Source organism: Anas platyrhynchos, chromosome 4 (genome assembly GCF_047663525.1).
Source record: "Anas platyrhynchos isolate ZD024472 breed Pekin duck chromosome 4, IASCAAS_PekinDuck_T2T, whole genome shotgun sequence".
NCBI classification, from domain to species: Eukaryota; Metazoa; Chordata; class Aves; order Anseriformes; family Anatidae; genus Anas; species Anas platyrhynchos.
This window is the reverse complement of record NC_092590.1, coordinates 9,880,764-9,907,408: the sequence shown is the minus strand read 5'-3', so window position 1 is coordinate 9,907,408 and position 26,645 is coordinate 9,880,764. Positions and strand designations below refer to the sequence as shown.

The 26,645-nt window shown below is 39.9% G+C and overlaps 1 protein-coding gene across 1 annotated transcript in view; it reads right to left on the bottom strand.

Moving 5' to 3' along the window:
* MANBA (mannosidase beta) overlaps window positions 1–26,645 on the bottom strand; it is a 43,488-nt gene that overhangs the window by 2,147 nt on the left and 14,696 nt on the right. The window contains exons 7-16 of the mRNA XM_027456002.3: window positions 23,913–24,023; window positions 18,412–18,563; window positions 17,797–17,914; window positions 14,982–15,068; window positions 14,245–14,412; window positions 11,726–11,944; window positions 9,847–10,011; window positions 8,239–8,383; window positions 2,574–2,716; window positions 438–695 (exon numbers count right to left, since the gene is read on the bottom strand). Coding sequence (XP_027311803.3) covers window positions 438–695; window positions 2,574–2,716; window positions 8,239–8,383; window positions 9,847–10,011; window positions 11,726–11,944; window positions 14,245–14,412; window positions 14,982–15,068; window positions 17,797–17,914; window positions 18,412–18,563; window positions 23,913–24,023 — 1,566 coding nt within the window. The remainder of the gene's footprint in view (window positions 1–437; window positions 696–2,573; window positions 2,717–8,238; window positions 8,384–9,846; window positions 10,012–11,725; window positions 11,945–14,244; window positions 14,413–14,981; window positions 15,069–17,796; window positions 17,915–18,411; window positions 18,564–23,912; window positions 24,024–26,645) is intronic.

Sequence of the window (26,645 nt, the reverse complement as noted above, 5' to 3'; positions counted from 1 at the left end):
CAGAGTCTGAGCACTTCAAGAAAAAATACCGTTGACAATACTCCACATACCTAGTACTGACCTGTGCTGCTGTCTGCAAACCAAAAGCACTTGTTACAATGCTATTTGCTGCCTAGAGACAAAAAGAATGAAGGGAGCAATGCTGCAGCAGTAAGGTGAAAGAGGGAAAACAAGTGAAAGGGAGACTTCATTATTTAAATAAAAACAAACAAAAAAACTTTGTACACTAAAGAAGTGTTACTCAGATATGCATATCATGGCACAGAGGGGAAAAAAACAGCACCATTTAGAACTCCTCTACATGGAATCTAAACTTGCCACAGCTAGAGAGACAGAACGTTGAGTGGAAGCAGGCACTGAACGCGCAGCAGGCAAGCAACTCAAAATACTGAGACTAGCAGAACCAAATGCTGTAATTGAACATGACTGATGCTTACACTAAGTTGCGCCTTTTCCAATCCGACAGCATCCTTCAGGGACGAGAGGAAGTGGTGATTTGTGGGGCTCCGGAGCCCACCTTCTCCCACAAGATAAAAAGTAACAACGCAGCTTTTCCTGGTGCAATTTCTGCATCTTTCCAGCAAGTCGTTTATGGACTCCTTGTAGATGGGGACAGCACTTTGTGCTCTAACAGTCACGCCGTCTTTGGCAAGGGTGCATACCGGCTCCAGAGAACTCCATGAGTGCACGGTGACCTATCGGGCATGTTGAGAGAGCACAAAGCTTAGCAGAAGAGAAATTACATCTGTGAAAACAACCCAGCACACTAGGTTTCCCATCAGTCATAGGAAGAGATGCTCTCCTGACAGTACCAGCCAATTTTCAACTCTAATAGAAAGAAACTTTACAAAGGTTTAAACAATCAATACTGAATAATAATTAGATTGTTATATAAAACTAAGTCTGTTTCAAACAACCTGGGTCTGCTACTCTTTCTGATCTGCAAGGCTTTTTGTTTTTCTCCAGGCTCCTTGAGAGGAGGGCATTGACAATTCCTCTCAAGGGTGTGCTGGGAAATGGAATTACTTGGCTCTTTTTCCTCCTCTGCCTGATTAAAAAAGTGAAACAAAGGATTTTCTTGAAATTGCTCCGTGTTATTTGATGTAACCCAACTGGGTAATCTAGGGCTTCTGCACAATCACTGTTAAACAGAAGCCTGCTGCATCATCTTAAAAGGGACTTTAGAAGTTATATTAAGACAGTAAAATATACATACCCAGAGATCACACATGCATTATGAATACACCCTTACATTTCAAAATGCATAATTTGGAAGACAGGCACTTAATGAGAATGACAGAATTCTCTCTTTAAATATTTTAGGTTGGTTTTGGACCTGAACAGGGTTCTGCAGTCAGAAACATATCTTGACTCCAAAGTTTGACTCAAAAGTTTGAAGTTCCAAAATTTCTTGAAGTGCTAAATGCAATATTCACTGGAACTAGCCTACTACCAATGCATTTTCTGATTTTATCTGAAAATTTTAATTTAAGTCTGTGACAATAACTCAGACCAGAAATGAACAATTCCATTAATTGCAATCCTAATCTAAAAACTGACGATCCAGAAATGACAACCATTTTCCATACTGGAGGCTGTCAGTTGCCAAAATCCTCTCCAGAACAGACATATGAGCTGATTAAAAAAAAAAAATAAATATATATATATATATATATATTGAAAACAAACAAAACCTACTAAACTTATAAATCTGAAAATTCATCACAACCTACCAGACAGAGCAGTGAAATAGGAATAGACATACTCAGAATATTAGTTCTGAACCAACTAGTGAGTCACTCCTTATCTCTAGGGCTCTTTTTCTATCCTTAGCTTTTTCACATGGGAAGCTCTTTATGTCAGAACTGTATCTTGCAATACATAATGGCAACAGAATTCACTTGGAGTCTGGTTTGCATATAATTAACAGCAATAAAACTTAGGAAACTGAAAAGAGTAACTGTGTTCTACAAGGCAACTCAGCAGCCCAAATACTATCTCAGAAAACCTACCACTTTCTATAGCAGTGTTGGAAAACACAGTAAAGGAATCAACTGTAAAATGGTGATATTGCACAGGTGACCCTGCAGTTGAAGCACACCTAGATGTTTTCTTGGTATTTCACACATACCAAAAAAAAAATAATATATAGTTATTTTCCCAAAGCAGTGTAGTTTAAGCGCTGTCGAATGAAGGTGGGATCCTTTTTTCCCCTGCTTTAGCTCATCAGCCTAGTTCTAACACCCAAGGAACAGATGAAGTAATGAGGTACCATTTTACAGACCTGGTTTATTTAACCATAAATCCCTACAAGATCGTAACAGAATAGTGAGCTTCAGGCCTACACCTACAGGCACTTAGTTCCTTGTTCTGTGGAACAGTGCTCAGTACTGTAACAACAAAGGGCAGTATTGCCCCTAAGAATATTACAGACATGAATGGCATCCCATTGTGGTTGGGAATGGACTCCCTGAGTTTGTCTATATGAAGATGTGCTCATTTCAGTTTCATTCATTCAGTAGCTGACGTTCTACAAGGAGGGACATAAGGGCAGTTGGAGGGCTGTCCCTTACCTTCAGAGTCAGCTCGTGGTCCGTGTGAAGATCTGAGACACCGTAGATGCACAACACGCCTTTGTCTTCATAGGCCACAGGCAGCAGCGGGGCAAAGAAGTGCTGGGCAAAATAATGAAGCAGCTTCCACTTACCACCGTACTCTGGAAAGGGATAAAACATAGAAAGACTCTGATGAATCCAACATTGTCTTGGCACAGGATCCCTTCCTGTGCTCTCAAGTTCTGCTATAACAATACCACGTCATCACCACACTTTTTCACCTCTACCAGGTGCCGAGAACGACCAAAGTTAATCTTGTTTCCTTCCAGAAAAGGCTCACCTCTGGAAGGAATCTGACGCTCTTCCAAGCTTTTTATGATCTTCACCAAAAAGTCACATTTTTTTAAGTTTCCGCCCTATCACCGATATTCTGTCATCCAATTAAAGGAAGACTTCAACACAAGTGACATTAACAGAACTGACACAGCGTACCACATGGCAAACAAGCAGTTAGAGCATCTGGACAAACACAAAGGCACTGGTGGCACTGCCACCAACTCCCACCACTGTAAAGAAACGGATAATAGTCTGATTAATCTCTCCTCCCCTTTCATCAGTTCTCTTCTTTCAGTTCTGCCTTAGAACATCAGGAGCAATGAAGCCTAAGTTCTCAAAACAAGGGCAACTCCTAAGTTAGGCAAAATGAATTTACTGAAGTCTAGAGACAACGCTTACTGTATGGGATTTAGTTAAGCTCATGTTGCAGACATGCCAAACAGTTTGCTCTGCTTATTTAATGGGAAGCTGTACCTCATTACTTTTAATAATTTGATAGTCTGTCATTAACAAGCTGGAAAAGCATCAAACCTCGTCTGCTCTTCCAAAAAAAAAAAAAAAAAAGCAATCTTGCCAGATGCAACACTGCCATACAGACATTTTGAAAGAGGAACCATTTCCATTCCTTTCTCTTTTCATTTTGCACCTAGCACCCAATGTCAGCACTTTCACTCTCTGCTTGGCTGCTATCTCATCATTGAAACATCATTAAAAAGAAGCAGCAAGTCAGCTGCATAACCTCACGAGGAAAGAAAACTTAAGATACCAGCTTCAGTTGTGTTTCTGGCTCTTTGTTTTACACAACAGGTTTAGAGTTCAGGGATGCTGGAAGAAGATTTCCAGTAACGCGCTTGTGTTGGAACCAATTACCTTGCTGTTTTGGTGCTCGTACAGCGCTCTCTGCACTTACAAACACCTCGTAATTAAGGACTTCACATCCAGAGTGATGTAGGTCTTTACAGGGTGTGTTTGTGGCTTTCACCAGGCAGACCTGGACATGCTCAGCCTGCGCTCCACGCAGACATGAATGAACTTTATGGAGAACAAAGCGCATTAGCTCCAGCTCAGCACCCTGCACATCACCTCGTGTTAAGCAGGCTCACTAGCAAACAGCTAGATGGGTGAACAGACAAGAAAAGCTTGTGTCTGCCTGGACAACCTGTGCAAAATTGAACTGGGCTAAAGATCAGACTGCTGCCAACAAAACAGCGCTGGCATTCAAGCTACCTGTACTGAAGCAAACTGAAGAGATGAAGACTGAAAGAAGACTTCAGGAGAGGCTGCAGAGTTTCTTCAAAACAGTTTGCTAAACTGATGAATATCCCATGTTGGTGCTGTTCAGCACAAGAACAAAGCCATGCTGTTGTGTTCCAAGGACAACTTCTGGTATAAAGCACTGGTGGTCTAAAGGACAACTCCTCCAAACACCAGGGAGCACTAACCAGTTATTTTTCGGGGCCACAGAACCTAAGAAGATGAGAAATTTGGACTGGAGATGGCTTATTCGAAGCACCAAACCGTAAGGCTGTATCTGATCTGAAAACTATAAACAGTCTTTGAGAAACGAGCACTGTGCCCAAGCTCAGGCTTTGGGAGAGGCTGAACTTTCTGAAGCCCTCAGGACTGCCACAAGACTGTCAGGAATTTGAGTTGTCAGGGCCATAGATGCTGCTCGCTCTAGGCCTCAGACAGAGCCCACCATGACTGCAGACAGGACACCCAATATGAGCTGAGGTTTCAGGGCCTGCTGACTTCAATTTTTTTCTCAGCTTTATTTACATGATGAAAATCTAGTCTTTACTGTCTTAAATACAAAAATGAACAATGCAATTGAAGTAGAGCAGTTTCTGTTACTTCGAGTAGCGTGAAGTCCCGTTTATCTTGTAATGGGTCCTACCCTCGGTTTTCCCCATGCCTTCATTTCTGACTGGTTTCCATAATCACAACAGCTGCTGGAAGGAAAGACAGCTTTTCTCCCTATGCAGCAAATACAGAGATCCTCAAAGAACTTGCACAGTGGAGGAAACCATTCAGAGTAAACTTGGCAATACACTTTCACAAGGAAAAAACAACCAAACAAAAAGCTCAGTAAACAAGAGCAAAGAAACCACAGGATTAGAAGTTTTTACCATTTCAAAACTCAGTCTAGGCTTCAACTACTACAGCTATTGTTCTGGGATGTTTACAACACCACTCGCCTGTTTACCTGAAGCCGGCTTTTTAAGGTTGGCATTTCCCTTCCCCAAAAGCCTACAGCCCCTTTGAAGAACAAAGCTCCACTGCTGGAGCAGTTTCACACAGGAAAGGACTTCCAAAGATAACTTCTCCAGCAGCAGGACCTCGGTAACAGAATTGTCCAAGTAATTTCAGTCAGCGCAGAGGACCGAAAGTTCACTTGGTACAAAAGCCACATCTTTCCGCTCATCTGTTGCCTTCATTTCCTTAAGATCAGTCATATTTCTTGATTTAAAAATTAGGCAATTTGCACATAAAATACTCTCCCCACCCCTAAAATGGAAAGAAATGAGATCAAGTAGTTATCATGAGATATTTCTGGGTTTAAACTTTCCTGTAACAGGCCAGCATACCCAAAAGCAACAGTCCCAAGTTATTTGAAACAGACCTGAGGTGGTTTCCTCCTCCCCTCACATTTAAACAAATTATTGAAGAGATCCGCATTCCCCATTTTCTTCCTGATAATAACATGGGGTCTGTATTCTTTGTAATAACAAACTTCAGAGCAGGAAACTAAAATTAGGTTTGAAAAGAGACCCTGGTACGCTCTTTTCTGGCTGTTCCCCGAAGCCTTTTACACTCATAGCAGGAGTGGGAACAAACTGTTCTTCTCCCTGGCATGGATTTTAAATTAATCACTTGAAATCATTAAATGCAACCTGAGAAACATGCTGCTAGCTCTTTCCTCGCATCAGCCTCATGAATTCAGATCTATTATTCTCTATAATAGCCTGTGGTTTCAGCTCACCGGGGGTTTGAATATTGAACCTGCAATAAAAGCCAGTTATCTCTTCTAGGGAATCTCATGACAAGCAGTGGGGCACCTCGAGGTGACGTTGTGTGGGAGGGTGATAAATTGCCACGTGCGTCGCAGCACTTCCCAAAACACACTACAACAGAGGCTAAAACACAACTGGCTTCACAACCAGCTGCTAACAAACCAAATCCAGTTGTGGTGAAACATGTTTCATTCTGAACCAAAGGCAGAAGTCCTGTGCTGTCTTTTCATTCAATTCCCAGCAAACATTTTAAAGGTAAGTTAGTGAGATGTGTTTCCTATCCTTTTCCCTCCCCGTTTCATGAGGAAACACTTCCGCTTGGTCCAGGAAATTATGCAAGCCCCTCCATGGATCCCTGTGAAGTAACAGATTTAAATAAGCAGCGCTTTGGTGATACTACTGTGCCATCTAACAAGATGCAGAACCATGTTTTTGAAGTGCAAATAAAACTAATTTCCCTGAAGTTTTGCATAATTTCAGCCATTAGCATTTCAAAAATCCCTCTACCACAGTGCCTAATTAAATGAATATTAAACCTTTCCTCATTCCACTGAGGGAACAGAAGGAAACAAAGGGACAGCTGCATCTCTGCTCAGCTTCTTTTCTGCAAACTAACTTCAACAACATATGAATAATTCAAATATTTGATGTATTTTCTACAATGACATCAGCACTGTACTTAAGAAGACATATTTATGGTCTTCACAATCACTTCATCTATCAATACACCTGCCTTTACAAAGAGGCATTTTTCCAAGTCTCTTTTTCTTCTGAGGCACTGAAAGCCCAAGATTGTCAGTAACTGCTAGAATCATAAAAATAAACATAGGGATATTTGGACTACAAGTACAAGAACAGAAAGTCCAGGAACGTGACCATTATAGCCAGACCACTGTCTTAATGTTTAACTAAAATAGTCTGTTACTTCTACTACTTTGTTCTCCTTTGTTGGTGCCCGCTGTTTTGCTTGGATGAATGAAGAAAAAATGAGAGAAGGACAAATGACTTTCAGAGAGCTAAAAAGGAAGACAGGTAGGGTGGGGCAAGCTAAGTTTCTAAAACAAGACCAAATGGCATTTTGTAATAAGGAAAGATCCAGAACTTAACACTAACTCTTAGTGACTTCCAGATAAAGTGTACAAAACACGAAACACAGCCACTTCCTTCATACCACACATTCCTCTCCTATTTCTTATTGCCTAAGCAAGTTCTCTCTTCATATATCTGCTTCCTCCATTTTGGTGTTCTGAAAATAATATATATAAAAAGAATAAAAGGAGATATCACGTGTAGTTTAGCTAAATAGCATATTAACAAAATAATTTAGCTACAAAGAGTGATTCACCTCACCTGACACTAAGTTAGACACCAAATCTCAGCTACTCATCTTGCCTGTAAAGAGTTTCCCAGAAGCTATGCTGGGTGAGAGGTATCATACAAAGTTCTGGTGAAAATCAAATTGTGCACGGAGAAGATAGTTTCAACCCACTTAATATACAGCTAAGGACACCATCAGATCATAAATCCCATCCTGCTTCGAACAGGAAGACAGTTCCATAGGTTTTGGACAACGTGCTACTGCCACTGAAGGGAGTTGTTTTGATTGTTTTACACCTCAGGGAACACAGTGTCACCAAATTTGTTGGGATTATTACGGAAATCATAATTTTATGCATAGCTGCTCCTTCTTATCTTATCTCCCTAGCTGTCTTTCTGTCCATTCTCATTTAGGGTGGCTAGGTGTTCACGTCCACCAGTATAACTAAGCCAACTACTATAATCAGGGATTTCTAGGCACTTCTGGAAATAAAATTTCTTAGAAATTTCCAATTTTAAAAGAATTTTAGCAAAAAATAAATACAAAATTTCTCTGGAAAATGGGGCTGTGCTCTCATGCTTAACCATTGCTGCTTCCTAGTAGACAGCTTTATCCTTCTTCAATCATCTCCTTATTTTCTTTGGAGAAACCAGAATACCACTTAATGACAAACATATTTTCAGGAATTAAGAATTAAATATAATTCTAACTTCTCTACACTAAACCTTTCTAAAACACTGTTTGAGTTGCTGGCTGCAAAATCTGAACTTAAAGAGCAAAACTTCCAAAGGAAAATAATTGCTTTTTTCATTACCCTCTTCCACAGACTATTAGGATGACCCTGTGTAAAACACTTTTCTGGAAAGCATTTCTCAACAATGGCCAGACACACGCTTAAATTGCGCAAAGTGACCCGAGAGAGAGTGCAGAGCCTTGCTTCTTATTCTGACATTTTCAGTTGAGCAAAACAAAGACTGACAGCTGGTGCATTTTATCAGACTGTCGCAAAACTTACCCAAGGAAGCCCACGAAGGTGCTTGCCAGATGTCATTGAGTTGCCAATACAGAGCACCCATTGTGTGACCTTCTCCGTTGATTATTTCGCTTTGACTAAAACGATAGAATTCAGTTTCTGTCTTTGTACACTGAGCCTGCATCACCTTGGTCAAGAAATACATTAAAAAAAACATAGTTATTTTTAGTGTGCTTTGCTTTCAAAGCATATGTGTATATATTGACTTGTAAAACAGGCGTCACAGCAACGGCACACAACTTCAAACACACGCAATACACAGTTCCAGCATACATTCTTGTCCTCCCTCCCCACTTCATCTTTAATAAAACATTTGCTGTAATTTTGCATTGGCGAGGTTCTCAACAGAAGCCAAATAAGCAGTTATTTTCTTCACAAAGAATGTTACTAGGCTGAGGAAGTATTAAAGGAGGTCTCAAAATGAAGAGAAGAAGTTCTTCTTTAGGAAAGCTCAAAGGTAAAGAACACTTCTAAATTAACTATTAGAGCCAAGTTAACTCTCCTTATCTGTTTTGCTATCATCATTCTGGTATTCTTAAATTGTTTAGCCTGTTAATGAGGTCTCAACAGACTTAACCCTGCAGAAACTCTCATAGCATTCTGAGTCAAGACCTCACTGTGCAAGTTTACCCCTGCTTTCAATTTCACAGCATCATCTATCCTTGTTCTCCTGTCATCAGTGCTTAAAGTTCCCCAGCTGTTTTGTTTTTATATAAAACTTGCTGACAGCAGCTCTCAAACATCAAAAACATAGTGAATGTGCAGTTATTCCCAGCAAGAGTGTTTCTGAAATTCTTGGAACACAACAAAAAACTAATAGCACTTTAATCTTGCTTAGCAACATTGAAAAGTTACTTAACATTATTTATTAGTCACATAAAAATCACAAAGAAAAAAGAAGTAAGCATGAGGCAAACTTACTTCAGATGAAGAGCAACATATAACCTACTTAATTGAAAAAATCAAAGTAGATTCTCTAAAATATAAATATTAGAGTTCATAACAAAACAAAAGCTACCAATGATCGCATTCACAGACAGCTGCATTCTCTACAAATAATTTTGTTTCAAAAGCTAATGTATTTCTTCTGGCAAAATCGGAAACAATAAGCCTACTGGGGCCACATGAAAAGCAAAACATACCCTGTCTACAACAGGGAATAAAGCAGAGTAGCCCCAGGAAGAACTGCGTTCCAAGAAAAGTCCAACATATCCCTGCATGTGCCCTCCTGAGGACAAGGAACAAAGTAGCACATGCAGCCAGGCTCTCTCTTGACTGAGCTCGTTTCTGGGAAATTCCCCATGAAGTATTCCAGCCCTTCTCTCATGAAAATTACAGTCTTTCCAACAAATGAGAGACAAGCTACTTCCAAATTAAACTGGACTCTCCAATGCTTCAATGCAGAATGTTTCTGTGTGACTGAAAGTCGTATAACAGAACAAAATCAAAGAACCACAAAATGGCTTGGGTTGGAAGGGACCTTAAAGATCACCTACTTCCAACCCCCATGCCATGGTCCCATTTGAGACACTGATAGTATCTAATGGAACCAGTATGAACAGCTCCTTATATTGAAGATATCACTGTTACCTGAGTGAGGTAGATCGTATCTTTGAACTTTTTTATGGGATCTGTCGTCTGGGGAAGCTTGAAATGATACCCAATCTGTTGAAGCATCTGGTCATTGCCATTTTCATGGTGCTGTCGATGGAGAGAAAAATTGCTTGTGTAGGACCAGTCCTCAGTGGAGGAAACCTTTTAAAAAACACAAAAGTAAAATATCTGAATGAAAACATGCATTGAATTCACATTTTGCATTTAATGACTGACAGGATATTCAGGAAAGGTTTTCTATTACACTCTGCTGGCATTGCCCAACACCTTTAACATTGGTAATACATTTTTATATTGCAACCACGCAGAAATTTTGAGTAAGTAACACCTTTTGCTAACACCCTTTTGTACAAACGCATGAAAACAGACACTGCTGATGAACCTGCAAGAGCAATGCGTAGTTTACTGGCATGAAGCTTATTTGTTCTTTGGTTGAGTTCAACAAAGGGACCTCAAAGATTCCCATGGGTTTGTATCAAGTCAGAAACACCCTAGATTAAGATGAAAGCATGTACTCTATTCAAATATATCTGGGCATGTTTGGTGTCTTAGAAGGAAAGAACCCACATTCTTTCCAGAGTTAATAAATATCAGAAGCTAGAAGGACTATAAATTCTAATAAAATGCATTCAAAACCTGCTATAGCAATCTGCCTCTGGAAACAAATGATCGTGAATTTTTATTATTTTGTTTTCAACTAAGGACAACAACAATGCAGTATAGGTCATACAGCTGTGACTGTCAAGCTTTCATTGTAATTACCATCTCTATAAAATCTTTTATTTAAATTTGTTCATTTTAGTCTGGATAGATTGAAATATTTTCATTCTCATTAATTTGGATGATCGCACTGATTATATCCCAAATAATATTTTTTGTCCAGCAAACTGAAAGGAATGTTCTAAACTTTTAGACATATGCACAGGTATCATCATTAAATATATCTCTCCCTGAATAAATGTGAAAACAGAATGATATCTCTACTTGAATTACAAAATAAGATAGAATATACAGTATCTTGATTTAATAGGAGACAAAAACAAATCCTTTTAATTTTATCTTTCTGTATTGCATATAAGCAAGTAACTTGAAAAAGGAATAAAAAACGTAAATAAAAATAAAAGGTAAATAAAAAGGTAAAAGCGAATAAAAATCATTTTTAGAGTTCAGCACAATTCAGCACTGGTTGGGTTTCTTCTGTGTCTAATTGACCCATACCCTTCAATACAGCCACAAAAAACAGATGCCAGGCAATCATTACTATATATTAAATAGAATTGATATTAAAATTAATAGTCTTGTAACATTCTCTCATCTACCATGTTCAGCCACCTGACTTTTTATTACTAGGTCACAATATTGCTTATCTTTTATAGTTCACATCCAATGGGAAAAGAGCCACAAAACAAGCAAATCTGAAATTAAGCTAGTAGCCAGGGTCGAGCAGTGCCTTAACATTTCAATCAATCCAAGCTTCTCCATTTGAAGAGCTCATTAAAGTGTCGCTTACTGGTTAAGAAAGGAAAAGTTATTTTTAAAACCCAGATAATTAGAAGAAAAAAATATGACTATTTGTTGTTCCTATAACGGCAACTCTAATAAAACAACTGATTGTATTAAAGTTGGTTCCTCTTGAAACATCAAGGCAAATATATTAACCACTGAGGAGGGATCCAGTCCAGTTTCATCCCCTTCCTCCTCACCACCACGCACTTCTCTCCCACCTGCCACTTACCAGACCTAACACTGCATTAATCCAGCAGCAGTTGTGATGCTCTAGTTCATTGGGAAGAGACCCACTGCCCTCACTAAATAAGAGCAGAGTGAACAATGAAGTTTGGAAGCCCAGCCTTACCTTTTCCAGTGTACTGAAGGATGGCCAGGACTGAAATCCATATTCTGAAGCAAAACGAGTTTTAGGATACACTGTCCAGTTCCAGCAGTCACTGCTGTAGTCGTAAAAGTGAGTGTCACCATAATGGGTATCATAAGGGTTCTGGGAGATCCAGCCTTCTTTAACTGACTCCACGCCATTGGTAGGACTGGATGCAACAAAAGGACGACTCTTATCTTCCTGGGATCAGAGAAGAAAAACAACAACCCGCAACCCCTTATAAAGTGATTGGCTTTTATTGTCTAAATATCTGGAATACATTTTGAAAAGGGAGGGGGATGCAGGGGAAGAAAATGCCTTTTCCAAAAGTCTGAGTCACCATGTAGGAAACATTATTTTTTGTGTCCTGACATTCCTCATCTTTACTAGCTTAATTAGCTTCTTATTCCTGTTCCTGGAATACAGTTAGGCATGATATTGCTTGCTCTGCTGTTCTAAAGAATTTTCTCCTCACATCAAGAGATTTTCTATCTTTCTATGCTTCTAAATTCTTAATGAAACCTATTTAAAGTGCATCTCATGAAAAATAAACTCAAGGAACATTAATATTTGAGTGCTATGACTTCTTTCCTTTATGTAAAATCATTACTTTTGTAGTGTTTTTGCAGCAGCAAGGCCATGATTTTCCCCCTTTATTATTAAGGGATCACCTAAATTTACTCTCAACAAACTCAAGGTATTCTGCTACTAATGCCTGCATGGTGGCATTGCAGGTTATTGTCATTTTGGCTAGCTCTGCATGTCAAGGAAGACGACACTAAATAAAGGGTTACATTTCAAATTATTCAGAGTGGCCTTTATTTATAGCCTCAGCAGATTTGGTATAATAAATCTTCTATCAGTATCCTCAGTACCCTACAAAGTACTGAAGGAATCCTTCTGCAGGTATAATTCATTTATCCCTCTGCTGGTGAGGCAGAGGCCTGAATTACCAGTCACAAGATACTGCAATTGGCTCCAACACAGCACAGCACTTAGACATGTAATTCATTTCAAGAAAGAGTAGCCCTGCTCCTCACCCCCCTGGTACTTTTTTTTTTTTTTTTTTTGGAATATGAGTAATTGACAATTAACTGAAACAATTTATTACAGGATATCCTAGGTTCCCCAAAGTCTTTAAGTGATACAGTTCAGTTCTGCTAGTAGTTAAGGGTTTCCTCAGCTGGTTTGCATTACACAGGACCTGAAATTACATCACTGCATGGTTCTTTCTGGCACTTAAAACAGTTAATCTATAGGCGTAAAAAAAAGAGGCTCCCTGCTGGACAGCAACAATGCACAAGTGGACTATAACTGAAAAACGGTATCAAGCCATAACACCTCACTTTGTGAAACATGCACTGGCCATCCAAATTGTGCAGCCAGGCACAGAAACACCACAGCATACCTGTACAGGCCACACACTGCAAAGAAACTACCTGAGATACAGGCATCTCCATTCTTGATTAACACCTTGATTCTAAGAAACCACTAACACTTAGAGTATACAACTTCGTAGAGCAGGATCCTTTTCAGCAGGTTCTTTCAAACCCATCCCTTGTTTTTATTATTTCCCCGTATTTCCATCTTTCCATTAGAAAGGTACTATGAATTTATTGTTTTTTGTGATGTGTGGTTTTGTTTTGTTTTAAACAGACTAATGATGTTTTTACAGTATATGAAAGCAAAATAAAATATTTGAGATAAGACAAACTGTGAGCATGCAAACCAGAAGCACCTGAAATCTGTGATTTGGCACTACTCAGCACAGTTTTTGTAGCTTTATTTCTTCCTCCTTGCAAGTATTGCAGTTCATTATGTTGTAGAATCTACTTTTAACTAACTTTTTTTTTTGCATATGTAATTGATTTAAAAGTCCCAAATTGATGTTGCATATGTAGGGATTTATAAACAGTGCTTGAACCCAAGTGATATTCATAGCTCTCCTTTTGGCTAAGAATGGTAAAATGTTGCAAGCATTTTGTGTAGTTAGACCAAATAGCATGAAAAGGACAATGTTTGGTGTAGCTTTTGTTTAACATACGTAAGCCAAACACTTCAGTCAAATACTAGAAGTGCACACTGGACAAATAATATTTTCATTAATTTCTTCAAGTGCAGTTGAAAAGCTTAGGGTTGTTAAATCCATCATACAGTATGCTTCAATAAAATCAGGATAATGGAAATTGATTATCTAGATCAATTAATGGGCAAGCTGATTTTTGTCTATTGCAAGTGAAGGCATTTGTGGAGCAAATAAAATAGGAAAGAAAAAAGAGTCAAGACTATCTACATTTTCAGGTCTTCTTTAACACAGAGTCATTTTTTTGTTTTGTGGATGACCCTTGAGTTTAGAGTTGTTTACACAAGCTTGGAAAGTACAATCCCTCAATGTGTTGTTTTTCATTTCCAAGGAGGGTTAAAAAAAAATTGCTTAAATTGCAAGTATTAAAATCTTTTGCCAAGCCACATTTCCCCCCCGGTTTCTTGGCATTACTTACAGCAAGAACTATTTCTCGGATGTTCTTCACATACAGCAGCACGTAATCTTTGATATAGACTTCTCTGTCAGCATGTGGTATGGAGAACCAGTCACTTGCAATTGCTGCTTCATTTTCATTGTTACCACTCCACAAAATAATTGATGGATGGGATTTTAACCGCCTTACCTGAAATACAATTCAGTTTCAGAGGTTAAGCAAAATATGTATTTTAGAAGTAATAAAAAAAAAATTAATCACTTGTTATTACTTGAATTACAAGTCTATGTGCATATTTTACATATTCTGAGTCTACACTCCCATGTTTTTATCCACACTGTTCACTATTTCCCCAGCTCCAGATCAGGCTTAAACTTTTGTATGCTTGCACAAACCTTTAATACGCCAACACACATCCATTATACACACACATGTAGCTCCAACCGCTTCCACTCAGCCACATGTGAAGGGTAAATTCTGTGCTAAGGCACGTTGCTACCATGAGAGCTCACTCTCTCAGTGGATGCTCTTAAATATCCTTGAGAAGAGAGCAGTTTGCACAGGAGGAAGGCCTGGACCTCTGCTTCACTTACTACTCCTGCAAGTAAGTTAAAGAGGATTTACCAAGATTACTTTTTCTGCCAGCTACCTAAATGTACATTAACAAAAACTTTCAAGTAAACATTTCTGGGAAGCCAAATTACGCAGTCACTCAATCAAAACCAAGTTATGAGAAATAAATCACATGGACAAAATACCTGATGAGAAACTTCTGCTCTTACTGATTCCAAGTAATTCTGGTCAGTTGGATACAGCGCACATGCAAACATAAAATCCTGCCAAATCTATGAGAAATAGGAAATAAAATAAAAAAATCTGTTAGCAAATAATTTTCCACACTTGAAAAAAATAAATGTTTATTTGGATACACAGTACTTTGTTCAAACAGAAGTTATTTATATCAAAGAGAATTAAACTGAAATGCTGCATTCGTTAGTTTTGGAAAGCATCACCAAAACAATCACATCCCCTATGGCATTCAGCATGTGCATACTGCACTGTGTTTTTCCTCAACATAAAGAATTATAAAATATTTACCCCTAGGAACTAGAGCTTGACAGCCTTCACTGAGCGGTAGAACATTTCTCAGTAAGATGTACTTCAATAGGTTTCTGTGGAATAAATAGAACCCATGCATTGCTCAAACATTAATATGGGGCAGTCTCCAGCTGAACAGAACAATTTTGTGTTTAATGCTTTGCATACGTAACATTAAATCCCCATTACTTGTTAAAAGAAGAGAGCAATTCTTCAGATGAGGTATCATGCATGCTTCAAGTGTACTCCTGAACAGAACACTTGCACACCAAATGCACAAACTGATCTTAAAAAGAGCAAATCTTACTCAGTAAGAGGGGCAGAAACAAACTTTAACAGCATGCTTCTCTTTCTCTTCAAAGAAAGATCAAGTAGACCTTGCTAGAAAACAGCAAGCTTTTCAATTCAACAACGAACTCCGTCATTTGTACCTTGAAGGAGAATTACAAAGAAGTGGAAAGGAAGAAGCCCAATGGGATGGGTAGGATTTCTTGTTTTACCTCTTTTTTTCTTTTCTTTTTTTTTTTTTCTTTTTAATGCCCTAACTCTGGACTGTCTATCTCAAATGTTAATGGAAAAATCTCTTGAAGGAGTGCATTAACCTAAAGGAGGGAGTCCTTCCCAATGGGCTACACTTTTCTGAACAACATACTACATATATGGCGAAGAGATCCAGCTCAGCTCCTCATACAGTCATGATTTCCTTGCAGGAAAAAAAATGGAGATATGGAAGAAGACAGGGCATGTGTATGTAATGCATCCATAATTGTTACAGTCCCACACTTGAAGAGAAAACAAAGCTACTGCTGAAAACTACTCAGAATCCTTCAGTGACTCTTCAGTGACTGTGTGGAGTCAAAGCTCTCTGTATCAAATTAAACTCTTTCTTTCACTACTTCCCTCGGTGAGCTGTTACTGTTTTTCTTTAAACACAGTTTGACTCTAATGCTCTTTTAAGCCTTTGCAAGACCATCAGAAGGAATAAAACCCAAAGCCTCCAGCACCGCTCCGCTCCAGAATAAGGGTCTGATTTTCCGCATCTACTTGCTATTCCGGCTGCTAAATAAGATCTAAATCTTGTATTGAGCACTGCCCAGGCACAGATCTACGTGGCCTACTTAGATGCACGGTGTCAAAAATGAAAGAACTGCAAGTGCTCAGAAGCCCTGAAAATCAGGGCATTCATTCAGATGACTAAAATAGATGTAACTACTATTTTTATTTTATTTTTTTTTGCCAAGCACACCCAGCAGAAGGCAGCAAGGTGTCAATTCTGTTTTCCTTTTTATATATGCTGTAGATAAAGACCATAAACATTTCTTGGGATTTTAATACCAGATGCATCTCAACCTTCACTCATCCAGTCCCTATTTCATCCTATTTATTGTCCTTCGGATAATACCTTGGTGTATGGCCAAATTAAACTTTTTTTTCTTAAAAAGTTTGAGTAAAATTTAAATATTTATCTTGACTACCCTTGTAAAAGAAAAAACACTTTTTAAAGAAATAATATTCATTTCACCAGCAGGGAAAAACATGAGTACCTTCCTCGGTGTTTTGATAACTGAGAGGTAGCTTTAAGCACAGAAGTCAAATTGAGCAAACCTTAAATCCTCACTGAGGTCAGATTCCAAGGCCTTTGCTCTCAACCTGGGGCACATACTGAAGTGCTCAGATTTTTCAGCAGGGCTATTCTCACACAAGTAAGCACTAAACACAAACAAAAGGCTCCACAGTCCGGCTGCAGTGCAAAAAATATTAGTTGAGCTCATCAATAACCTCCTCCCATGCACTAAGTGTTTCACAACTATTTCAAGTCCCTTTTGCTGCTTACTCCAGGCCTATAATCCACAAAAGTTCTCCTTTCATGCTCATCAGCACAGTGAACATCAACATCCTGCATTAAGTGACATCACTTGTACCAGTCCCTTGGATGTTCATTATTTCCTCTCATTCCTTTCCATGAGAGTAGGAAATGCAGAACTGTAGAGAGGTACAATATAGGCAGATGAGAGTTTTGGTCTGAAAAGAGATGGAAGAGAAAGAGCTAAAGGCACAAGCCTCTAGCTCTGATTTTGGGAAGTGTAAGAGAGCAGGAAAAGCAGCGACAGTAGAGAGAAAAGGAAGGGAAAGAGAAAGCAAGACTCTGGGCTGGGAAGGGTGGCGAGGAAAGGTGAGGAACAGCCTTAATTATAAGAGAAAATAAAACTGGGGTTCTAAAATAGACTCCAAAATATCACTAGATCACTTCCAGTTTCAACAGACAGCCTCACTAATGAGCAACAATTAAGAAGGATTTATATATATGTAGTATATACATACGTATGTATGTATCAGGCTGGTAATTTACTATGCATTCTTTGGAAAGATGGCTAGAACTTAAGCATTAATTCTCTTATTTTGTTCATTTAGAGTAGACTTTAATTTGCAAGTTCTTATCCATTTTCAAATATGTGGTTTGTCTTTTTGTTTTACCATTATTCCTAGTTCATCGCAAATATCATAAAAATCATCTTGCTCGTATACTCCTCCTCCCCAGACCCGAAGTGCATTCATGTTAGCATCTGCTGCAGACTTCAGGAGTAGCCATAATCTGTAAAATACAAAAAAAAAGATTTAAATAAGTTTTGTGAAAGAGTATTACTTAGGAGTTTCTACAAAAAGTTCATCATTAGCAGGCAATCTTTATAACTCTGGTAGAAGCCAGATTGTTTTGATACCTTCTAATCCTATATATCTGGATCTCAAAAAGCAGTTTTTTGTCTAGAAAAAGTTACTTGGTACTGTTAACTCTGCCAAAATAGATGGAGTGGTACATGTAAAAAAGTGCTTTTACAAAAGTACTTTAATAAAAATAACAGAAAGGCCAGTATCCTGTGTAAAAAACAGCCTTCCCAGCAGCTGTTGCACCTCCCTACCTTGAACATCTTTCCAATCCTTCAGTGATAATTAACCCTTAATCTGAGCTCCCTGACCCGCAACAATTTGTCCTGCCAAAGGAGTCGCAGCCCTCAACACCACCCTTTGATAGAGAACCACAAGGAGGAAAAGATGACCCTTTATTCTAAGAGAACATCAAACGTGGCTTACTTGTCATAGGTCACTCTGTCCTGGAAAGAATCTGCTGGAATCCAATTTGAGCCCTTGATGAAAATGGGTCGGCCATTGATTCTGAAGTAGAAACTCAGACCTGGTGACCCAGGAATAGGCTCCTGAACAAGTTCCACTGTCCGAAAATAGGCCTGTGAAGACATGAAACCTAGGTTTAAAGCAGATAAAAATAAAATAAATCAAGAAAACCATGAGAAAAGCGATTCAACTGAATAATAACAACTAAGAATTTATCAAGAAGTCAAAAGACATGGTCCTGTCTCTAAATTCCTGCTTGCAACGCACTGTGGCAGGGCTAGAAAGAATCCTTCTGATAAACCTATTCACTTCTGAAAGTTACTACCCTATTAAGAGAAGTAGGGGGCTGGAGACAGAAAGAGCGTGTGTGCATGTATTTGTATGTATGTGTGAGAGAGATGTGTGTTTGCTTCCTGCAAAATTCAGTCAAAATTCCAGCTGGGGACCCCTGAGAGGAATACAGCGGTTGCACTAGATCAGACACACCGTTTAATCTGCAATTTTCTCTTTACGGAAGAAAACCGCAGGAGCTCAGCTGCAGGTCTTGTCCCTGAATATCATAATTCAGGTTCATGCAATAAAAACAAAATCATCTTCTTTTGTTGCTCTGAAAAGCTTTTAAAAGGTATGGCAATTAAACAGAAAAAGATACGCAAATACAAACGCTGGCTTGGAAGCAAAGGCCTCTCTGGCCATCACAGCCATATATTTGAACAGCATGCTCAGCTACAAGGTTTCAGAGGGACCAGTTCAGCTAAACCACCAGTAGCTCCGTGTAAGGTATTAAAGGTCATTCCAGATAAAAGCACATCCTTTACAGCTGCCCTTTCAGCCTAACATCTGGGATTGTACATTGCAGACAGTGGAAAAATAAAAATTGTTCCTTCTTCCTGCAAGCACAAGAAAAGTTCTCAAGAAATCATTCTGGGCATTTAATGGGACTTTATTTCAGCCCAAGTGATGGTGCTGCTCTGCTGGGTGTGCCTATTGCCCTGACAAACAGATAACACTGCAGTCACAAGCCAACATTTAGTGGACTTCAGTAATAGCTTGCACTGAACCCTTACTTGCAGAGGTGTCTTCCCTACCTGCCATGGGGCTGGTGCAGAGCACCTGCCGTGCTGGGGTCCTGCGCAGCTGCAAAGACTCACAGAATACATCTCTTTCAGCAAGACTTTAAGAGTTCTTCTTCTCCCACATCCTTCTTGCACTTCAACTTACCTAGACCAGAAAGAAAACACTCTTCCCCTCTGGTACCTGTTGCTCATTGCCACAGGGAGAGAGCTGGGAAATTAAACGAAGTGAAGGAAAGCAAATAGCAAATTTCAGCCAGCACACGCTAAGCAACAAACCTGGGTCATCAGGGCAGGAACCCGAGTGTTTTTTTTTTCCTAGGCTACCCCTGAGCTAGCAACCACTTCTTCCTCAAATGACTATTTGCTATACCTTTTCAAAAGGTCAGCTGGCAGAGCACAGGCTGTTCTGTCTCTGCCATAAGCTCCAGTTGAGACAAGTATCTGTCAGTACACTGGGCTAAAATTAACCTAGTTAAGTGCAACTGATACACCTATCTTTAAGACAAAACGTAATTATTTGTTTCACACACCAAACAACTCTGCAATTCAACAAGGGAGTGACTAATCCCACCACGTGACTATTGAGTTTGCAGCTTACCAAAAATCATGCGGATAGACAGAAAATTATTTCCAGTGGCAGGAAAGAAACAACAACAACAAAAAAAAATGTGTTTTTTTTCTTTCCTTCCTCTTTGGTGCTTCTTAGTCAACTTAACAATAATTAATTAACCCCCGGACAGATGCAATGCAAACTACAAGCACGAGTGAAAACCACAGATCTCTTACCTCAAACTGAACACCTCCGCATCATGGCAGTGACCAAAAGCCAGAAACTTAAATGGAAAAAAAGAAGGGGAGGACTTGCCCAAGTCCTGCAGTGTTCGACAGAGCTGCCCTACAGAAAAGCTACAAAATCAGACCACTGAGAGGACACTTCTGACTACCTGACCGATATTTCTGTGCACGTAGAAAAAGCATTGAGTGTGTCCTGACTTATTTCTACTGTGTTCCTGTTGCATACCAGGTCAGCTAAACACAGACCAGCACACCGAACTGAGCTTTAGGACAGAAATCTTGCACCTATTCCTACAATTTTACATATTTATTTTAACATGAGAAGTTGAATTAAAATAATAATCATCATCACGCAACTCTCACATTTCCCCTAACTACTGAACACTAAAAAAGAAAAACTACATTATGAGTACTACATTAGCTAAAATCTCTGACCTTATTCCAGCGAACTAAATTTATTGTAAAAAAAAACTCCTTAGCCTGCAGTGCATCTTTTTTTGTGGCACAAAATGAAATGGGATTTATAGCTGGGGCTCCCAACGTATTTGGGATGTCTTCTTAATGGATGTCATCACACAGGCTGGGATTGCCTCAGAGTACATTTGTAATGGAGCATTTATATTACTACCAGAAATAACGTGATACTGTTTTACTCATGCTCAAGTGGAACTCAAGCAACGGGCCAAACCAGAGGCAATTTGAGAGGCTGAAAGACCCAGCCAGGACCACCCGGACAGCACGAGCACAGGGAAAAGCTCCTCAACCCCATCTCACATTGCCAGAACTCAGTGCCTTTGTGCTCTCCTTGCTCCCCAGGGACCCACCTGGTAACACAGCACCTCTTCCTGCTGCAGCTTCCTTCTGCCAGGTGGAATAAAAGAAGGGCAGAGGGAGAGGAGTAGGATCTGCCATGCTTGAGCATGCACCTTTCTGGCTGGCTACTGAGACCACAGCAACTCTGGGTGACGTATTTTGATCCCCAAGGACTGAATGTTTCTCCTAGTCTTGGAGCATGCAAGAGAGGCTTTCTAGCCACCAAAGACCATGCCATCAGCTGGTTCTCTGCACGATTAACAGATAAATACCCATCTTTTTAAGTCACATACAAAAGTTTTGTACCTGATAAGTGCCTGTAGATCACACTTGGCACTCTCAGATTTAGCAACAGGAAAAGTAACAGGGATGAAGATGCCCAGAGCTGTAATAAGATCAGAGAATGCCTCAGTGATCTAATAAATTAGCAAGCAGCATGAAGGCAGTATGAAAACTACCAAGTCAAATTAAAAGACTTCTGGAAGTCATGTCAAAGGCCTGAGGGAGGTAAGGGTGTAGAGGGAAGGAAGGAACGATGGCTGAAGGTTAAGATCCAAGTTCTGAAAATAGCATCATGAAATAAAAAACTCTGATCGCAGTGTTGTAGAAATAGGCATACAGAAAGAAGGAGAAACTGAATCCAAAAGCAAATAAATGCCTCAAGAGGCAACGGGAGAGGTAGTAAGTTGCTTTTCTTCTTGCTGTGCCTACATCAAGGAACTGACCAACAGCAAACAGAACTGGAACTCTCTCAAGAAAACCCGTTTTATATTAAGGTAATTTCTGGCTATGACTTTGTCTCACATTATTCTGAGAAACAAACTCCAAACCAAAGTATTCAAATGGAAAACCAAAACAAAAACCAACCTCGTCCTGGGTGTTGGCTTCATTCTATTTTGGTTTTCTGCTACTCCCAACGACAGTAAGTAGGTACTTCCTCAGCCAGAGATTCCCGGCAGAGCTGGCTAAAGCCTTAGAGATCTCCACGAGTACAAACTTGGAGGCTTCCCAGAAGTTTTCCCAAGGGATTTGCTAATGTTTTGAGGTTACTCTAACATCAGAAAACAGACAGCAGTTCCTGCTAAGGATAGCTCCATCTGACATAAGACTTCACGCTGCATGTTCTTGCACACACAGCTCTCGCTCGTTAGCGTTTGCCTGTCCAAAGGTATGCAGATACTCAGAACTCATCCAGAGACATCCCCCTTGAGAAACACTGCATCCCCATTATTTGCCTTTTTAAAAAGAGAAGGGAAAAAACGTATCTCACTAGAACACAGCACTAGGTCACCGACAGTAATCTCACAAGAACATTCAGGAATCTCTATCCCTGCTTAGTATCTCCTAAACTACTTCAAGTTCTTATTAAGCTATCTAAACGTTGCTAGTCCTGCTGACATGAGAGCAAACTGAGCTGGAAAATGAAAAAAAATGCTTGTGGAGTCATTTTCCACTCGTATAGCTTGCAGCAGGGGAGTGTCAGAAACCAAGACAGAGCTTCATAGAACACACGAAGGATGACCAGACTTTGCACTATAAACACTTCACAGGCTGCTTAATTTATAATGCACGCTGTGTGGTGCATTTGCCTTTTTCTTCCCTCTTTCCCTTTAAGGAGAAAAAAAAGAAGAGGCTTTTGAGTATCTTTTGTAGACGATGAAGTCCTTATGGTCATATGCCCCAGGGCTCTGTGAAATACCCTGATGCAATTACCCCAGTGGAATCAATTCATCTCCCAATCACTGTACAGGTTTCACAGAGTAACAATGCCATTTTCCTTTCTATGGGCCTTTTAGTCATCTTTCCTACAACCTGTTTCCCCAAGCACGATGCAGTGTGTTAATTTTGAAATAATTGAAAAAACTACACTAAATAATCTCACCATTAATAGCAAAGAACTACTATGAGGACTTCATAATCAAAGTAGCCCCATAAGGACTATGACTCCAGAAGCTGCTGCATTTTGTAAGATTTTTTACATGAACAAATGTTACAGTGAATAGCTTTAGGTGCCTGGTGACCAGCTTAGCTTTTAGTGAAACAATGCATCAGAACCACCTAATAAATGCATATGTTTATGTCATTGTTTCCACGTGTTGATGGCATAAGGGACCCAGTTTAATTTATGTGATTTTTTTCTCAATAGATGGCTGCAAAATACTTCTTCTAGGCTTCTTAGTAACAACAATCAGGTAATTACGCAGCCAGTGTGTTGCAGGAACCTTTATGCAAATATCCCTGAATATTACTTTTGTGGTCATATTTAAAATGTTGTCTCTTCTACAACCTGAAGCACATCTATCACATTCTAATAAATGAATGTACGTTAGCTTTTTAAGAATATACCTATTCTGCAAATTAAAATAATTAAAAAAAAAAAAACAAGAAAAATCTTGGTAACAAACCTTCCTCTTCACGTCATCTATAGAACTCTAAAAGGGCTTTTCTATGCATGACACAACAATATCACGGTGAAACATCATGTTTAAAAGAGCCTTTTTCAGAGGTAGAGAACATAAGTAAACATCTTTTGTTTTCCCAGGTCTCCAACTAACTGAGGCATTTTTCAGCCTGAATAAAAGTGAAGGCACCCATATTGGATAATGCTACCAGAAAAGAGGTAAACATAAACTGTGACATTAAAAAGCTCTTGTTTCTCATTGCTTCTTCCATATGTATATTAAAATCCAGTAAAATAATTTAAAGCTCTAGATACATGATATGCAGAGCAAATGTTCCAGCAGAGCAATGCCAGCTAGAACCAAGCTGAGGGCTCACCTTTGAAATTTTCTCAATCTTGTATCCTGCCTCCATGATGAAAGTTGTTGTCACGTTATATCCAGTTTGTTTCCCATGTCCATTCGGCCACCAAGCTTCCACTGTGGAACTCTTGAAAATAGAAGAAGAAAAATCAAAAAGTTGCATATGACTTGGAGGCATAACATGCACCTGGGGGCACAGCTGCCTTCGAGTGAATTACTACAAGCCTCATGAGTTTATGTGCCTCAGCTGAGCCACGGTAACAGGGATCCCTCCAGCTGCAGCACTCAGGTGAAAAGAATTCAAGGTGTGATCTCTACCACTCAAATCCAGGCTATCACTTCACCCTGAGTCCACAACAGGCCGTGAGAACAAACATGCACACACACATCTAGCCACTACCCTTCTGCTGAGGTATGCTGACAGAAAGTTCCTCCAAAACCCAAACGTTAAGTCTCAGGAGTAGACACTGCTCACTAGCCTCTGTATTTTACCTCTCCTCCAACTGGCCCTTTTACCCATTGTATGTAACATCTGATACACCAAAGTGACGCCTTTCAGTTGTGACCATGGTAATATGTGACCAGGCTGTTTCATTTATGTCAAGCTTTTAAGTCAAATTAAAAGTTTCGTTCCCTTTTCAGTGCTTTCTGCTTTTTCTCTGTGCTTCCTGATCACTTCAATGGTACTCCATGATTTTCACAAACACAAAAAACTACTTCTAAGCTGACAGAACGATTTAATTTTCTAATTTTTCTAGCCACTGAGGGTAGTATTTATGTAAAGAATTTCCTACACTTCTCTCTATTTTCATTCCAGTAGCCTATTTCTGCTGCTCAGTCCTACTGCCAACATTTCCCAGTTGAATGCACAACACAAAAATAGTGAAAAGAAAGCAATAATGCATGCAACCTAACAATGGAGGGATCAGCACTGAATAGAGTCATGAAAGGAGTGCCTCAATCCTTTCGAATAAAACGAGGCCAGAGAGCAGCCCAACAATATGTTTTGCTGTAGCCACGGTTGGACATTATCATTAACGTTATCTCCCAACATTTCAGCTTCCTCCATCTGGAGTTACAGGGAGGCAGAAGGAAGCACAAAATCAGCAGCGAGGGCGCATTTGCAGCCGCCGAGCATTGGCCACGAGTGATGTCACCCCCACGCTCACCGTTAGCTGATAAGCAAAACGCTGGCATGTCAGCACCACGGCACGCTGCAGGGAGACCCGCTCCGCCTCTCAGCTGATAGGCACCGCTCGAGCATCTGCTGGCTTTGCAAGGCGATCTGCAATGAACTCTCAGCACATTTCTGGCGAGGTCTCGCTATTTAACATGCGCCACATGGGGCTGCTGCACAGAGCAGGGGCTCCGTTAGGCGCACCAATACGTAAGGAACACATTGCAGGGCTTCTTGTAAAATCAGCTGCCGTGAATTCAGGCAGCAAAGCCCTTTGTGTACAAAGAATAATAAGACGCTGCTGCCTCCGCTCTGAAGGATATGCTTCCTCACAAACTTGCCCTTGTCCCCCTACTTACAGATTTCTTCTGAAGCTGGGGACAGGGTGGTTAAATAAATCAAAATCAGTTTTGCAGTTTCATATTGCAGTGCCTGCTTAATGTAATCCCTGGAAAGGCTAGCGATCGTTTGAAATAAAATTGGGTATTTGTAATTACTCGTGTAACTTGCACATCTGATGACAACAGTAACAAAAATCATATGTTTGCATGTCTTTATGTTTTCATGTCAAAATAAAACACAGTCATCAGTATGCAAGTCACCGAGCATGCATTTTAAGACACAAATATCCTGCTCGTCTTTAACACGCTCCTTCTCCACTCACACAACTGACAAGAGAACTTGAGAATACACACATAACACGTTCAAACTGGGGAAACAAATGCAGAGTTACACAGCAAACGAGAAAATTACTAAAGGCCAGCATAACATACAGAGCCTCAGTTGTTATTACCTGCCAGGACAGCCCCAGATTCTCACTCACAACGCAGCCCTCACCCCTCAACCTAACCATGCCCTGGGGCAGTGAAGCTGATTGCAGCTCCCTTAGGCTGCTTGGCTCCAATGGAGCAGGCTCAGCTGCTCTCAGGCTCAGCTCTGCACTGTCAGCTCCACCAGGGCCTCACTTTCTGAGCAGGAAGGTGAAGTTCATGCTGCTTATCACTGCACTGGGCTCACTGGCTAATTCAAGGCACCCACCTATTTGTTAGCACAAACAGCTAACTCTTTTTCTTCACCATTTCTCAAGCCTAGGCATCTTTTCTTAATTATACGTATAAAACTCAGCACAGTTTCTAAGAAAACACAAACAAAAACTCCAGAAGTGACCTAAGTGTTGGCGAATTAAGCCTTCCACCGGATCATTTCCCAGCACTCTCTGAAGGTGAATAGACCAATTCCTCCCTTTTCCATCACTGGGGCAGTCTACCAAATTCATTGTTTTTCAGTTGAACTATTTCCTCATTAGAGCATCCTTTACCTCTGAAATTCCTTCCGGGCTTTGTCTACCTAACGGACTAAAAGCCAATGTAAGAAGTACTACTCAACAAAATGTCAGTATTTCAAAATTACTGCAGTATTTTCTAGTCCCAATCAACCTGGTAAACAACAGCATAGGAGACGAGACACCTATTGATGGAAAAGTGAAGTGACACATGGTATCCAAAAGTTATCTGCTTTAGCAGCTTTTTTTACAGCGGCCAGTGATGATGTGATCTTTGTAATAAGGGATAA